The following is a 16,374-nucleotide window of genomic DNA, read 5'->3' as shown; positions in this document are numbered from 1 at the left end:
GTGTCATTACGTGACTGTAAGTGTGTTTGTGAAAATTATGTTGGTACGAGTTTTGCATGCAAAAATATTTTTTTAACTGAACAGTTAATTTATGAATTGTTTCAAGTATATTTATAAATAATTTTACTTGAGGTCAGTAAAATGTATACATAAAAATTTTTTGACAATAAAATAATTTTTTAACACTAAAGTTAGCCGACAGTTTTTTTTCATTTATTAAATAAGAACTAAAAAATATTTTTAAAAAATTGCACTTATAGTTTTTAAAGTTTTTTACGAATGAAATTTTTTATTTTCTTTTTTTTTTTTGTAACATTTTTTTCAATAAAAAAAATTCTAAAAGTTTCTAGACATCGGCTAACTTAATTTTCATAATAATTTTCTATAAAATAGTATTTTTTTTTAAAGAAATTTTAAATTAAAATAAATTCTATTGATAGTAAAATTACTTAAATTAATTAAAACATCAAGATTAATTTAGCAGATATTTGATAATTTTTTTAACAAATAAATTATAAAAAAAAAATGACGTAGAAATTTTAAAAAATAAAAAATGCAATTTTTCAAAAATAATTTTTTGGAACAAATTTATTTGTTAAAAAAATTTTTTTAAATACTCAAGTGACAGCTAACTTTAATGACATAATTAAAACCAGTTTTTTAAGTAATAAATTTATTTAAAATAAAAAAAAGTTCAATTATATTGGACATTTTTATCGATATTACTTATCACACTTGTATATAATATTAGAGTTACAAATAAAATTATTTTAAAAAATAATTAAGCGAAGACAACCCATGGAAAACAATTGAAAATTGCTTTGCTATAACATAAACATCTATAGTATGATTAATTTACTAAATAACAATTAATGGAATTCAATACTGGATGGTGCTTCAATTTTCCAGAGTTCGGTGTACGATAATTAACTCAGTATGAAGTAATTTATACTCAAACAACGGAAAATAATTGCATTATTGTACTATTTACATGGCACTCAAAAATTTAACATAAATAAAATAAAAGTACTAATTATTATATTTAATTAGACTACACGACAACAAAATTCAACAAAAACATTTATGCTAAGTAAACTTTGCCATTATTATAAATCTGATAATTGAGCAACAATTGAAATATAACAACCAAACATAAATATAATATCATTTAAAGAAAGTCTTCAGTGGAAGTGACAGTTGCTTCTATTAGCAAACCAAAATCTAATTCTGCAAGACTTGCTTTAGCAGTTAACAAATCAAGAAAAGTATCGAGAGGTGATAGACGATCTGCTGAAGGGAAAGCGGCAAGCCCGTTATGTCGGTGACAATGCTGTAAAGTTCTTCCGCGGTTCTGGCATATTTCACCAGATAAAATATTTCCAGCATGCTCGCGAGCTCGTATCATAAAGCTTACGGGATGTAGCCACTGATTCAACAGTCTTTTTGCGCGAGATCTCGGTAAAAGTGACAACAAGTGTAACTTTTTAGTAGCATTTTCTTTTGTATCACTGATATCTGAAAGAATAAAATTTTATTAAATTAAAATAAAAAAGATAGTATTGGATAACTTTTGTTAAATTGCACTGTCCTTTTTAACTATTGACATTTTTAAAGATATAAGCTCATCCCGATGATACACTCATCAAGAGCTTTCATTTGAGTACCAACATGCATTTTTATATATTTTTCATATATACATATATATATATAATATATATAAATATATAAAATATATGAAAAATTGATGTGGGTACTCAAATGAAAGGTCTTGATGAGTGTTACGTCGGGATAAGCTTATATCTTAAAAAATGTCAATAGTTGACAAGATACAAGGTAATTTCTTAATTATGTTAAATTGCACTGTACATTCTTAACTATTGACATTTTTAAAGGTATAAGCTCATCCCGATGTTACACTCATCAAGAGCTTTCATTTGAGTACCCACATGCATTTTGATATATTTTTCATATATATATATATATATATATATATATATATATATATATATATATATATATATATATATATATAAATATATGAAAAATTGATGTGGGTACTCAAATGAAAGGTCTCGATGAGTAGAACATCGGGATGAGATTATATCTTTAAGAATGTCAATAGTTCACGAGATACAAGGTCATTTCTTAATGACTATTGGTGAGAATGATATAAAAATAGCCACAAAATTTTGCTTATTCTCTTAATAATATAGATAAAATGATTTATAATTTATTAATTACCTGCGATAATAATTTTCGTTACATCAACTTGTAATTCAAAAATAGAACGTTCAACGTACTGTAAAAACATTGGATACTTAAGACTACGATATCCTAGATATGTAAAAAATGATGAAAATCCTTGTGGTACAGGAAACGCTATTATTTCAATAGCATAACGATAGCGTTCTAGTAGAGTAAAAAGTAAATTTCTTCTAATTTCATCTAATTGATCTATAAGAACAAAGCCACGTTCTTGTTCTAGCCGCGGATCAACATTAGCGGCACGACAAAGCATCTGACAAAGTGACCTTGAGCTTTCTAACTGAGCCGCAATGTGTCTAGTTGCCATCGCGTGAACTTGAAGAGGTGAACAGGACACATAGGATGTTGCTGGAGCATTAGTAGCATGTTTCAACAGATACATAGATAATTCCCGTAGATTAACCGCTACAATATGCTCCTGTCGTGAGGCAGTGCAATTTTCCATTTCTATAAACGGTAGCGCAGAGTCCAGAATTTTGTTACTGCGATTACTCATCAAGTCACCGAAAGATCCAGTAGCTAAAACCAATCCTCCGCTAGGTGACATTGGCGTACTGGATCTGGACAGTACTTCAGGCTGATAACACGCCAAAGACACCAATAATTTTTCAGTTATCTGGCTGAATTTAAATCTGGGCTTGCTTTCGCTTCGTTTTCCAAGATTGTCCCATAATCGTGTCCATAAATCACTTCGGTAGGGCACCAATCGCTGCTGAGGAGACAGCAGCATCACAGATGTGTTCCATAACTTTTCATGACTCAGTGTTATATTAAGCTCACCAATTTTAGCGTCATACCCCACGCATTCTTCGACAGTTGTGATAGGAAGCAGAGACAGCAGCGGGACTGCATCGGGAAGTAAATTTTTTTGCACCAAAGAGTAAGAATTACCGATTAATATTTCTTGCATGAATTTTACGACATCAAGAGCACGAGGCTTCTCAGAAATTATCGATATAAGTCCAGCAACTATTTCTAGATCGTGTTTGTGACACATAAAGTAATGAATAATTCCCAGTCGTACGTGAACAGAAGACTCTTTCTTAAAAACGTCTATCAAAAAATCAGCAGTAACTTTAAGCGGTATTAAATCTAGCGTTGGTAAATCTATTGTCATAATATTAGCGACGTCTTGAGCTTCTAAAAAACCTGACTTTTTATTAGCAACTGTTTTATTGCTATTAAGATCTAGCAGTGGTACCAAGTAGGAAGCATGAGAATAAATAGTTGGCAAAGGTCCGCAAAGAATATGACAGCTTGGATCGTGACTGGCTCCGATTTCTAGCAAATGCGTAAATGATCCCTGAACAAAGACTATCATGTAGTCTTCAGCGATAGCGAAGGTAGGACGCATTAGCTTAGCTTGAGACCAGGGAATTCCAGGGACGACACAGTGTATAACGCAGCTGTGGTGGAGCAAAGTCACCGAGTAAGCAAAGTGAACTGTATTGGAGTCGCTGAGCGATGCGTCGAGCACGTGCTGAGGCGGCTGGATCGGTCGGTAGAGATAGTGATGGCATACACAGACCATCCCCTTAGAATTGGAAATGACAATCAGGTCCAAGGAACAGTCGTGAACCCGAAGAGGAATCACATCATCTTCGTAAGTCCCACAGTTGTCTGCGCTGGGCGGTCGTGGTAAATTTAATGGGATATTTAGCACCGTTTCGTGGGGTAATTCATCGTGGAATTGTAAACCGCTGAGAGTTGGGCACGAGTTTGTTGCTTTAGAACGACTTTCGTTGTCTTCTTCAGTTACTAAACTAGTTGGAGCACGACGGTTGTGGATATGGTACAGCACTTGGTTCGTTGAATCCCACTGAGCCCAAGTAAACGTTCTTACAATGGTCTCCGACTTTAATTCCTTGATTGTATCTACATCAGACGAACTGTTGAACAGCGCAGTGTACATTACTATGCACTCGTGATGAATTAAAACTATAAATTTGTCTAAGCCTGTCTGACGTTTTTGTTTGTATAAAAATTGTATACGAACTTGCTTACGCCGTTCAGTAATCACAGTATGAATTTTCTTGTCGTCTGACTCTAATTCTAGGATATAAGCTTGGTAGACTTCTAATTCAGAATCTAAACAAGCGTCTGACAGAGGATCTTTCTTTTCTTCTTCATTCTGGTCTTTGTTTTCTGGATCTTCATTTTCTTTGGATACTTTTATTGTTTCTTTTACAATATATCCGAGCAAAGTGTGATTTTGATTTATTGTCGCTTGAACAATATTCAGCACGCTCGGAAAATGATGTAATACCTAAAAGTAATACAGTTAATCAGTAAGTCTATTAATCGATGATTCATTTAGATAGCATTTTTACCTCCAAAGTTTCCTTGCTACGATCATAATGACCAATCACCGAGTGCGATGATAATGAATCATCAAGAGTCTGATTTTCTTCTGTCCATCCAACTAAAAGTGAACAGTCTTTTTCTTGTCCCAAAAGTTTCCATTGCTCAGCTGAAAATAATTTATTTTTTATTGATTAGTGTTATCAATAAAATATTATGACATTAAAGTTAGCTGTCACCTGACCACTTTTTAATTTTATTTAACAATTAAATTAGTTATAAAAAATATAATACTGAAATTAGCCGTCCGCTGTCAATTTTAAAATGTTTTTTTAACAAATCAATTACAATAAAAAAATGCTTCAAAAAATTTTCACTTGTAATTTTTATTAATTTTCACATGTGGAACTTTTTAATTAAATTTTTTTTTTTTATAATAATTTAATTGCTATAAAATTCTAAAAAAAATTTTAATATCTGTAAGTTTCAGTGTCATTAAAAAATTATTTTAAAAAAATTGCATTTTTTATTTTTTTAAATTTCTAGATGTCAATTTCTTTTTTCTCATTTTTTTTGTCATAATTTATTTGTTAACAAAAATTCTAAAAATGATCAAATATCTGCTAAATTAATTTTCATTAAAATATTATATGCCGATGAAAACCTTAACAGTAACAATGTATATTTTCTTAAAGCTAAAGATGAATCAACATGTACTTAATCTATCAGCATTTGAGAGTAACTTTTTTTTAATCGATAAATTATTAATCTTTCAGGCCTTGTACTAATTGGAGAAAGTTTAGATAATTATTAATCTTAGCGTTAATGAATAATTTCATCCATTTTGTCAATATTCATGGATTTTATTTTCTATTATTTTAAATATTTAAGTGATAATTTTTAGCATAATCAGATCAAATTGTTTTTATTTATATGTATATATATATTGACATGTCAACAACTGTCACAACAATCGATAAGATGACAGTAATGTACTTTGAATTAACAGATTTAATAATTGTTTTAAAAAATACCAACTTTTATTTAAATAACTGTAATTAAATTTGTTCAATAAAATTTACCTTTTACAGATTCATTTGGTATCAGCGCGCACAATTTCGCAGCGAGATTCTCAGCCATATTTTAAAGTTTATTAAGTCGTGTGATTATAAACAAGTGTCATTACTTATTGCATCAAAATCTGCCCAAGAAATACAAAAAGAAATCTTCATTATTAACTAAATTTTCCCTCGAGTCAGCTCAGTTCAATTTTCATCCGTCAGAGGGAATTACTTGCGGTACTTATGCGTCTTATGTCACTCGTATTTTGTTACGAACTTCGTAATCAACAATTTAAATAGTTTTTTTAATTAATAAATAAACAATAACATTTTAAATAAAACCATTGAATAACAATAGAAACAACTAATTATTCGAAAATTTTCTCAAAGCAGGTATACCTTAACAATTTATTATTTATCTTAGATAAAATGTACTCACAAAATTAACCATGAAAATAATTATTGTTCAATTCGCAGATAAAATAAATATTGTCAAATTATTAAATGAGTAATTAAAACAACAAATTTTTATTGTTAATTACTTACAAAGTCAATCAGTTAATAAACGGTAAAGAGTTACACATTTCTCAACTCTAAAAATCTGAAAATAAAAAATATTTACTGCTTGATACATACATTGAACATTAATAATTAAAAAAAAATTGTTTAGTATAATTAATTGAGCGCTACCGGTCGATTTTATTAATTAAGATCAATTATCGATACTTTAATTTATTTCATAAAAAATTCGCTTCAAGAGAGTAATTATTAACGTAGTATGACATTGAAATTAGAAGTAGCAAACCTTGATAGTACTAAAGTTAGCCGACGTTTTTAATTTTTTGATTTTTTTTCAATAATTAAATTAGAACAAAAAAATATTTTTTAAAAATTGCACTTTCAGTTTTTCAAGTTTTTTACTAATAAAATTTTTTTTTATTTTTTTATAATAATTTTTTCAATAAAAAAAAATTCTATAAATTTTTAGATATCGGCTAACTTAATTTTCATCAGACCTTGGACTATTTTTATTTATAAAACAAATTTAAATAATTTTTAAAATTTTCAATGCATAAAAATTCAAATACTTACTATTATTTAACCCTTCGTCACTCGCTTCTTTTTTAGTTTCTCGCTCGCACTATAGTGAGTCTCTATAGGTTGAGTAGTTGTTAGGCGGCGATCTGCTCATGACGCGAGTGACGAAGAGTTAATGACGTTATTAGTTTCCAAGCGTCACAAAAAAAATGTTAACTTTTTGGTAAATTTTACTCTACAAGAAGTTAAAAATTAATAATTAACTTAAATTCAACAAAACATTAACAAAAAAAAAATTTGTGCCGCTTGGGTTTGTAAAAACATAAATTAATGACTGCTATTTTGAATATAATTAAATAGACTGTATTTATTTATTTATTAATATATCTATTTTACGCCAATTGACAGTGTACATAAATATATAATTTTTAATTAGCTTCCTGGCTTAGGAGTAAAGCCACCATTCCTCCATGATCTTCACGAGCAGCTTCCATTAATGGTCTGGATCCCTCGGTGCAATCTTGCCATCTCCTTTGATGTCTTTATCTTCGATGTTGGAGTTTGTTGCTAATTCTTCAGTAGTTTCGTGGACACTACTTTCTTCAGTTACCATTTTTTCTTCAAATTCACGTGGATTTTCCCTTCTCATCTTCTCCAATTCAGCAGAGGCTTCGTCTAGCGCATTGGAGACGTGAGACGTTAATCTCCTCAATACTTCGTGGTCTGTTAAATACTTCCCATCAATCGGTTTATTCAATTCACCCAGTCCTGCAGCTCCCAAGAGCGCATTTAATCTTGCTTGCGCGTCTAGATTATTGGCTGATATAAACTGTGATGGTTTAAAACTATTGCGGTGCTGTTCCATTGTGGCTTGTTTGATTGTAGTACGAAATATATCCGGAAAATTAAAAGTAACTATTTATTCACTGAAAAAAAAAAAAACTTATTTTTCTGCTCACAATATTACTGATGCTAAGAAAAAAATTTGGTATTGCTCCATTAACACATGGTATCTCGCTCAGCACTAAACGTATACTGCTCCAAAAACTTTTGAGTCAAAAGTAAAAAAATTAAGTACGTATATATTCTGGTTATTACAATACTTCAATTTACTATAGTCAGAATACCAGATGTTGGCCGAGTGATTCAATGCGTTGGTCCGTTGAAGACAAATTCTTAACCAACACAGCTTCCCTACCACACAACTCCAAAAACGGTCGTATGAGAAACATTTTCAGTGTCAATTAAAATAATGATAATAATAATAGTCAGAATACCAAATGTAAAATAAAATTTAATTTTAATTTTTTAATAAAAATTTAAATTATAGGTATAATAATAAATTTTGATTTTCAAATTTTATCAAGAATTATAATTACTTATAATAATTGATGAAAATTAAATTAGCTAACATCTAAAAATTTTTATACTTTTTTTTTATTGAAAAAAATTATTAAAAATAATTAAAAAAATGACATTAAATTTAACTGTCACTTGACAATTTTTTAATTTTCTTTAACAAGAAAATTTGTTCCAAAAAATTATATTTAAAAAATTGCATTTTTAATTTCATTAAATTTCTATAAGTCCATTTTTTTAATAATTTTTTTTGCCATAATTTATTTATTGAAGAAAATTAAAAAAATTGTCAAGAGACATCTAAATTTAATGTCATTTAAAAAAAAATTTGACATGTACAAAATTAGAAAAACTGTAAGTGCAATTTTAAAAAAACATTTTTTAGTTCAAATTTAATAAATGAAACAAAATTAAAAATGTCGGCTAACTTTATTATTATAATAATTGTTTTAATTCATTTTCTGGCTATTTTTTATAAATATACACCGGACATCAATATAAGCAACACTTGCGCGGGAAAATTTGGAATTTACTATAGTGTTACTGCGCAGAGTATATATTTCAAATTAAACTCAATTTGGCTCAATTTGCCTAACTATTGGCCAGGTGCACGATGGTGCTGCCCTAATTTTTCATGCTTTTCCTATGTTAAATAAAACGGAGTAATTTAGTTCCAGTGGTCGCCATTAGCGTTAAATCATGCTCTTCCCATAAGATTTACATGTAAAAGTGGTAGTCAGCGCCAGCCCTCCCGACCATATACTTACTTCGCACCCGGCCAATATTGGTATTTTGATAATGAAAATACATATTTATTTTGACCTTAAGAAAACTCGCCTGATACCTTTTTTCAGTGTTGTTAAATATTATTTTATTTTGCGCACAAGCGGTCTTAGAATTTTGTTTTATTCCATTAGCTACGGTCCTGCTGATTCATTTTTGAGCCTCGACCCACATCATCCAGCGTATGATTGATAAAAATAAAATAGTTTATTTTAAATAATGATAAATCAATGTGATAAATAATAAACATTATTTTAGACATTATTGTTAATTAAAAATGTCGAGTGACAAATTACTAATTAATAAAGTTTTAAAAATTTTCCAGATCAAAGTGTTCAGTCTACGTTGAGCGGCAGTGTTGGGTGGTCGAGTAGCGGACAGACAGTGCGGTGCGTAGTACGTAATATAGCTGTCGGTGTATTTGATTGTGTTACTGAACCGCGGCGTTACTATCGGGCTCTTAACAACATCGTCATATAGGAGCCATTACTGTTAAATGTAGTGAAATGTGAGGACATACTCTCTAAAAAAATAAACACAAATATTTAAAAGTTGATATTATTAAAGTGAACTTTATTTATAAATTTGAATTTATATTGTAGTGACGGTACAATGCATACTGTAATGGAAGTGGAAACAAGTGTCCCGGCATTTCTTGGGAAACTTTGGAAATTAGTCGAAGATCCTGAGACTGACGACCTTATTTGTTGGGCACCCGTGAGTATCTGTGGGCATCTTATTATCTATATATTCATATTATGAACCTCACTGTTACTAAGCAAAGTTATTTTATTATTTGCAAGTTAAGTTATTTACCAATTATTAATTGACACGTAAATTGTCACTGAGTTATATTATTACTATTAAGTGCGCGTTATTTTGTCCTTTCACATAGCCTCTTAAATTTATTTCAGCAAACGTAGTATAAACGTTTTGGTTTGTTATTCAATGTACAATGTACGTGGAAAATTCCTTTGCCTCCTCTTGTTCGTGATTTACTCACTAATACCGATCAAACTAGGCAATACAATCACGCTAGGACAAATTTTTATTGAAAATTATTCAATAGTTGCCCACTATTAGATCCATCACTCGGGCAATGACACCTGGTTACTAATAACATATATCTATCTTATTATTCAATATGTATCATCATATAAGGCTTTATTTTAATTTACACATATTATCAACATACTATAAAACTACCGAAATATGATCAGGCAATCGATTTTATCATCTAGTAATTTCATTTTATTTATACAATATAAGTATCTTTATTAATGTACTAACGTATGACATTAATAAGTCTTAGATAATCCAAAACTCGTTTTATAGTCGCATCTAAGGAAATTGTTACTTTAGATTACTTATATAATATCTAATTGAATCAATAATTAATTATTAGTATTGCAAAAAATTTATGTATACTATTAATCAGAGGAAAAAAAACAAACATGAGATCTTTGGTTTTAATTAAATTTTAACTGCAATATTTTGTTAATTATTGATTAATTAATTAAATTTATATTTACAGAATGGAAGAAGTTTTTTCATCAGAAATCCGGCACAATTTGCCAGAGAACTATTACCCCATTATTACAAACACAATAACATGGCTAGCTTTGTTCGACAATTGAATATGTGTATGTAGTATTATTAATTTTATAATTACTAGTAATTGTAACGATAAAAATTATTGGAAAAATAAAAGAATTTTATAATAAAGTTGTTTCTCATCCATAGATGGATTCCACAAAAAAGTGTCCGTTGAACTTGGAGGTCTAAAATGCGAACGAGATGAAATGGAATTCGCGCATCAGTATTTTATTAAAGATCATCCTTATTTATTAGAACACATCAAAAGAAAGGTACTTAATTATGAATTTATTTATCAAAATTTTTAGATTCTGAAGCTTTAGCTCTCTAAGGGCCTTGCATATAAATCAATACATAGTAATAATAATAGTTAAACAGTAATGGAAATGATAATTTATTTATTTAAACAAACCCAACAGCTTACGCCATTAACAGGGTTGATAGTTACAATAGTTAGTATATAAAAAATTTGTAATGTATAACAAGATAACTTATCAGTAGTACAGAAATTTAATAGATAGATTGCTAAATGAGTAGACCATTAATGTGCTAGCAATTGCAACCCAAAAAAAAATAATAATATTAATATTAATAATAATTATAAAAATTGTAGCAATTGCATATAAATAATAATAAGACAATAAGAAAAGTAACGTTGTCTCAAAGCAAAGTCTATCTAAGTTACTATCTCATGACTTTAGTTCATAAAAAAAAAAATATGAATTTGAATATTTAGTAATTACAGTTATTTATCATCTTTATCTACAAAAAAACTTGTAACATTTAGATCGAAATTCATTGTAATCAATAATCGTAACAATCTATGTTACACAGCCATAAGATATTTAAACAGTCAATTGATTTTAATAATTCACTTGGTACTCTTAACTTTAGATTGCATCTAGTAAAAGTCAAGATGGACATCCACCAATAAAAACAGAAGTAATGAATAAAGTTATGAGCGAAGTGAGAAGTATGAGAGGACGCCAGGAACACATGGACACAAGACTTGGTGCTATGAAGCGAGAGAACGAAGCATTGTGGCGGGAACTGGCAATGTTGAGGCGAAAGCATCTCAAGCAGCAAGAAATAGTCAACAAGCTTATACATTTCTTAGTAACACTCGTACAGCCATCGAGAAGTGGTGGGCTTCCGGTGAAAAGGCGATATCCGTTGATGATTGACAATCATCAACGCAGCAAACAGATGAAAGTAGATAAACTTATAGTGAGCTTTTTATCAAAGCATTATTAATTTAGATAACTAGTAGTTACCTTTTAAGAATACTTATTAAAACTTTATTTATATTTTTCAGCCCGAGGCTTCTCCTACGGGGCCTGTGATCCATGAGCTTGATGCTACTGAACACGAGCACCATGTTGATGATCTTAATTCCGAGTACATCGTTGCTGAGTAAGAGTGATTTTTTTATTCGATCAAGATGAATATTTTTACTGAGCTCAACTCATGATTATTTATTATTTTGATTTTAATTTTTTACAAAAGGATGCTGGAAAATCACAACGCAAGTGTCCAAAGTCCAGAATCAATTGCTACGTTAAACGACGAACATATTGAAACAGTTCATTTCTCTCCAAACGCGCCAATAAGTAACGATCCATCAGAAATTCAGGAAACGTCTGCTAAGAAAAAAATTGTTTTGAAGCCAAAAAAGAAGTATGTGAATATAAATCTAACTTGTTTTATCTTTTTTTTTTTTTTTTTATGTTGATAATCCTATCAAAGCTCTTTTTATAGCAAAGGCAAAGATTAAAAATAAGATTAAATTTTATTTAGCAAATAGATAAAAAATATTCCATAATAATTTTATAAAACTTTTTTTATACTTATAATTCTTTTGCATGACTGAGTTATTTTTTTATTTTATAAGATTTATTTGTCGTTCTTTGCAGCTGGGGTTACATTTTTTTAGAAACAATTTCACAGCATTACTCAGTAGATTAGAATATAAACTAACTTTGCATTTATTTTTCATTTATTTATTTATAGAAAAATATCTTCATTAATATTCTATGTTAATCATTTATTCGTTCATTATTATTTCATTTTGTTTAGTTGGCAGAACAACTAAAATAACGAAATTCTTTAATTCTTTAGCTTCTTCTCCGTTTTTTTTTTTTGCTTCATTATTTTTGGTGAAAATTTTTTCGAATAAAATAGGTAGCAATAACTGTTTAATATTTATCAGGAGGAAAAACACCGTGCCTGTCAAAATTCTGATTCCATCGACGAATATCGGAGAAGAGCCCAGGTTGTCATTTTTTCTCACTCACATATTTAATAATAAATATAATAAATTGAGTCATTTAGTTTCTGTTAAGAATCCATCATTTACTGTCTGTAGTATTATTTGGATAGAATGATTTATTTATTTTCTGCCGTATATTGAAGCATGAATAAATTTTCGGACCTCCTGATATGACTTTAAAAAATAAGAAAAAAAAAAATAGTCTACAAGCTCAAAGCTTTTTTCTAAAATTATATGATCAAGATAATTAATTCCGCTATTCATTCATTCATTAACATTTGTAACTAAAACAAAAGTGTCAATTGCATGCTTGACTAATTAAATATTAAACATAGTTGTAATAATAATTACTGTAAGCTGTTAGAGGCAATTAAAATACTTATAATAAAATTATCGACACACTCATGACATGACAAAAACAAAAAAGAACTGGAAAGACATCGCTGTATCAATTTTTAGGGAAGAAACGCTAATGCTTGAAGTCAATCCAGAAGACATTCAAACGCCGACACAAGTGGAGAACGCAACGACCAAGTTGCAGAAAAAACCGGTCCCAATCAAGACTGTTAGAAGTTCAAAGCTCACCGCAATGGCAGCTAATATCAACAAGATGAACGATTCATCAGAATTGGATGAAGACTCTGACGAAGTTGACAATGATCTCAAAGAAGCTCCGGAGATCTCCGTCGAGTCACGTAACGTTGATCTGGGTGATATGCTTATTATTCCAGACATCCTACTCAACCCTGATGGTTCTATAATTGATATGAATAAATCAGTAGAATATAAAGGTGACACCCATAAGGAAGAAAACTCTTCGACTGATAAATTGAAGCAACACGCTTTGGAAGCGACTCAACAACAAAGGACAGCTATTTCGAGCAACAATGGTGATCCAGGCTCCAGCAGCAAGTCCAATAATTTGTCATTGAGTTGTGTCAGTCCTTCGAATATGTCTAGTACTGCTTACAGGTTAGGATCGATGTAAGTTTGAATTGGACCACAAGTTTCACACTTCAACAAATGAGAATAAAATTTTTGGAGTCGATTGTTTTTTAATCACACAGATGGTCAAAAATCAATATGATGATAAAATTTTATTTTATATTTTGTAATGTATTGTAAATCTTCATACTTTTTATTTAATTAATTTTTTTTTTTTTTTTTTTAATCATTAAATTTTAGGTTTCATTTTCTTATTTCTTCTCTTTAGATTATAAAATATCTTGGAAATATTAAAAAAGTTACTAAATTTTAACATTCAATTTCAAAACCATTGGGTGACATTAGATAATTCATTGACTTTTTTTTAAATCTCACTACTGTTCCATATCAAGAGCAATGATTTAGGTCATTATATTTAACCATAATTTAAATTAACTAATCAATATTTTTGTTAAAAAATTTAGGGAAGAAATGGATAATCATCTAGAAGCAATGCACAACGATTTGGAAAATTTGCGTGAAATGTTACTCAATGAAGGTTACACTATTGACGCCAATACGCTGATGGAGGTACGTGTAAGGATACAGTTATACTTTTTTTTTTTTTTTTTTTTTACTTGTATAATTACAGTATAATAATCGAGTGTTCGATAATTATTAAATAATCGCCGGTGAAATTTCGTTAATTTCTCGACGATTAAAATAGACCATTCAAGTAAAAGGTATGCCAAAAAAAAACATTTTATTACAAATTACAAAAAAGTAAAGGTGATCCGGACAACACCTGGTACGGTAGCTTATTTTTTTATATTTCAATTATTTGATTTTTTTTAAAAGCCTTAGATAACTATTGGAGTATAAACTTCGATGAAGGAACTATGGCCCAAGGTTCTTTTTATGGTTACAATTTTCATAAATATATTAATTTTTTTAGTTTTAAAATTTCAAATTTTTAGATAGATATTTTTATTTTTTTTTTCTGATTCAAACTGTGGCATTTATAAATTATAATTTATTATTAACGAATGAAATTTATTGTTTTTGTTAGTTGTTTGGTAGCAATGATCCAATGTCATTCGGAATACCAGTGAATCCCGAATTAAATCCAACACATCACGACAAAGATCAAGATCCAGTAGATGGTAAGTTATATAAATAAATTTCTATGAATTATTCAATTTAAATCTATTAAATTTTAATTTATTTCCAGCTAATGGTGCAACTGGTGGTGAACTAATGGCGTATACTCCATCCAGTTTCATAGATTTTGACGATGACATGCTTTTAGCCGCCAACAATTTAGGCGCTGAAAACGTCGATGGTCAAAATATAACAAATGAATTTTACAACACCGATTCATTGGATCTAGAGGACAGCAAAGCTTCACTACTCGACTCTTTGGTCTCGGGGAACGGAAATTCATCGGCAAACTTATAAATTCGTTGTCACTTATTGTTGGTGAGTGTATTTATTCAGCTCGACTTGCGTACTATAAACAAAAAATTTTATCATAAAAAAAAAAAAAAATGAAAAATTTATATAAAAGCGTACAAGTAATTTTATCATGAGATATTTAATGTGATAAATTACGAAGACTATGCAGTGATTATTTATTGTTTTTTTTTACTGTTATGTTGCGATTGATCATTTAATTTAAATACGTTTTAAGTCGCTGTAAATATCATTAAAATTGTAGTTCAATAATTCTATTTGCCTTATTCTGTCTCTCGTTTTTAATTATAAAGAGCTGAAAAAAAAACATTTTTTTTTTTTCTATTATCAGATACGAATCTTATATACATACATAAAACGCATTGATTTTTTACTCATTATTTTTTTTCATACTATGTGTCACAATAATTGTTATTAAGACACGTCTTTAAATTATATAACATTACATAAATAATTGTAATGACGGACAGCGTTAGCGAACATATAAATGAACTTGACTTTTTTTTTTTTTTTTTTTTTTTTTTTTTTTAATTACAATGTCAATGAAGAAATTTTAGTAAATATATTTCCTAATAATTTGTCAATTTAATTGCTGAATAATAATATTAAAATAGTATTATTAATGTCAAAATGTTACGAGCATCGACAGTAAATAATTGATGTAAAAAAAAAAGATTTATTGAATATTTGTGGAAAAAATTGTAATTATTATATTCCATAAATGAAAAATGTAATATCTGTAAATGAGTTAATATTATATCTTTATAATAATTTGACCAGTTGATTTTGGAGCTTCACAATATTTGTTAATATTTAACATATTTTTCTAATGACATCATGTGTAAAAATTTAATTAAAGGCATTATGTAAAATTGTCAAAAATTCAACGAGTATTAGTAACCTATTATATTTAATAATAATTATTGATTTATTGTAATGTAGAATATATTTAAAAAAAAATATGCTTTCTGATTAAAGTTTTTTTATTTTGACTTTTAATACTATACAGAAAAAATAATAGGCAATGACAGGTGAATTGCACTAATAATTTTTCTCAATTTTAGCTTATGAAGAATAACTGACGGATAAGGCTGTCTATTATAAACTCATCTTTTGAAATTAATGGAAAATAATAAATAAATAAACAATATTATAATAATAACTACGTTAAGTCCTATATAAGTAATATTTACAAGTACGTGGAACGCACTTTGGTAGCATATTAAAAATAAAGGCAGTTTTAAATATTCAAAGTACTGAGTAGATAATAAAATTACGATGAAAATATTTATACCTTTGCACTTC

The 16,374-nt window shown here is 28.8% G+C and overlaps 3 protein-coding genes and 2 long non-coding RNA genes across 13 annotated transcripts; 2 read left to right on the top strand and 3 right to left on the bottom strand.

Annotated features, from left to right (window-relative positions):
• The first annotated feature begins 7 nt into the window (after positions 1 to 7).
• Positions 8 to 7,570, top strand: LOC123272949. The gene is made up of 3 exons (XR_006511202.1): positions 8 to 132; positions 5,658 to 6,020; positions 7,102 to 7,570. It is a non-coding gene; the product is annotated as an uncharacterized LOC123272949 (long non-coding RNA).
• On the bottom strand, positions 695 to 5,766 carry LOC123272946 (protein pigeon). The gene is made up of 4 exons (XM_044739976.1): positions 5,649 to 5,766; positions 4,596 to 4,735; positions 2,242 to 4,531; positions 695 to 1,515 (listed from the first exon to the last, which is right to left on the bottom strand). Exons 1-4 carry the CDS (start codon positions 5,704 to 5,706, stop codon positions 1,169 to 1,171), a joined length of 2,835 nt encoding a protein of 944 aa, XP_044595911.1. The 5' UTR covers positions 5,707 to 5,766; the 3' UTR covers positions 695 to 1,168.
• LOC123272948 (ankyrin repeat domain-containing protein 17-like) lies at positions 7,038 to 9,067 on the bottom strand. The gene is made up of 2 exons (XM_044739987.1): positions 8,863 to 9,067; positions 7,038 to 7,563 (listed from the first exon to the last, which is right to left on the bottom strand). Exon 2 carries the CDS (start codon positions 7,528 to 7,530, stop codon positions 7,159 to 7,161), a length of 372 nt encoding a protein of 123 aa, XP_044595922.1. The 5' UTR covers positions 7,531 to 7,563; positions 8,863 to 9,067; the 3' UTR covers positions 7,038 to 7,158.
• Positions 9,068 to 9,132: 65 nt separating this feature from the next.
• Positions 9,133 to 16,354, top strand: LOC123272947 (heat shock factor protein-like). 9 transcript variants are annotated; one of them, XM_044739977.1, is made up of 13 exons: positions 9,134 to 9,315; positions 9,410 to 9,524; positions 10,342 to 10,450; positions 10,551 to 10,675; positions 11,298 to 11,630; positions 11,719 to 11,816; positions 11,910 to 12,080; positions 12,613 to 12,675; positions 13,132 to 13,656; positions 14,082 to 14,193; positions 14,666 to 14,759; positions 14,828 to 15,075; positions 16,134 to 16,354. In XM_044739977.1, exons 2-12 carry the CDS (start codon positions 9,420 to 9,422, stop codon positions 15,052 to 15,054), a joined length of 1,962 nt encoding a protein of 653 aa, XP_044595912.1. In that variant the 5' UTR covers positions 9,134 to 9,315; positions 9,410 to 9,419; the 3' UTR covers positions 15,055 to 15,075; positions 16,134 to 16,354. The 9 variants fall into 9 exon arrangements, with proteins under 9 accessions (XP_044595913.1, XP_044595921.1, XP_044595912.1 ...); XM_044739978.1 differs by having other exon boundaries at positions 9,133 to 9,524; XM_044739983.1 differs by having other exon boundaries at positions 9,134 to 9,524; positions 13,132 to 13,644; positions 14,082 to 14,187.
• Positions 9,352 to 10,141, bottom strand: LOC123272950. The gene is made up of 2 exons (XR_006511203.1): positions 9,624 to 10,141; positions 9,352 to 9,550 (listed from the first exon to the last, which is right to left on the bottom strand). It is a non-coding gene; the product is annotated as an uncharacterized LOC123272950 (long non-coding RNA).
• Positions 16,355 to 16,374: the final 20 nt, after the last annotated feature.

Source organism: Cotesia glomerata, linkage group LG10, assembly GCF_020080835.1.
Source record: "Cotesia glomerata isolate CgM1 linkage group LG10, MPM_Cglom_v2.3, whole genome shotgun sequence".
NCBI lineage: Eukaryota > Metazoa > Arthropoda > Insecta > Hymenoptera > Braconidae > Cotesia > Cotesia glomerata.
This window is presented reverse-complemented; position numbering and strand designations above follow the sequence as displayed.

Coding starts and splice junctions, on each gene's coding strand:
- LOC123272946 (XM_044739976.1), bottom strand. CDS start 5,706: ATGGCTGAGAATCTCGCTGCGAAATTGTGCGCGCTGATACCAAATGAA. Junction 4,532..4,595: donor GTAGCAAGGAAACTTTGGAG/GTAAAAATGCTA, acceptor TATTACTTTTAG/GTATTACATCATTTTCCGAG. Junction 1,516..2,241: donor AACGAAAATTATTATCGCAG/GTAATTAATAAA, acceptor TTATTCTTTCAG/ATATCAGTGATACAAAAGAA.
- LOC123272948 (XM_044739987.1), bottom strand. CDS start 7,530: ATGGAACAGCACCGCAATAGTTTTAAACCATCACAGTTTATATCAGCC.
- LOC123272947 (XM_044739978.1), top strand. CDS start 9,420: ATGCATACTGTAATGGAAGTGGAAACAAGTGTCCCGGCATTTCTTGGG. Junction 14,194..14,665: donor ATACGCTGATGGAGGTACGT/GTAAGGATACAG, acceptor TGTTTTTGTTAG/TTGTTTGGTAGCAATGATCC. Junction 14,760..14,827: donor AGATCAAGATCCAGTAGATG/GTAAGTTATATA, acceptor ATTTATTTCCAG/CTAATGGTGCAACTGGTGGT.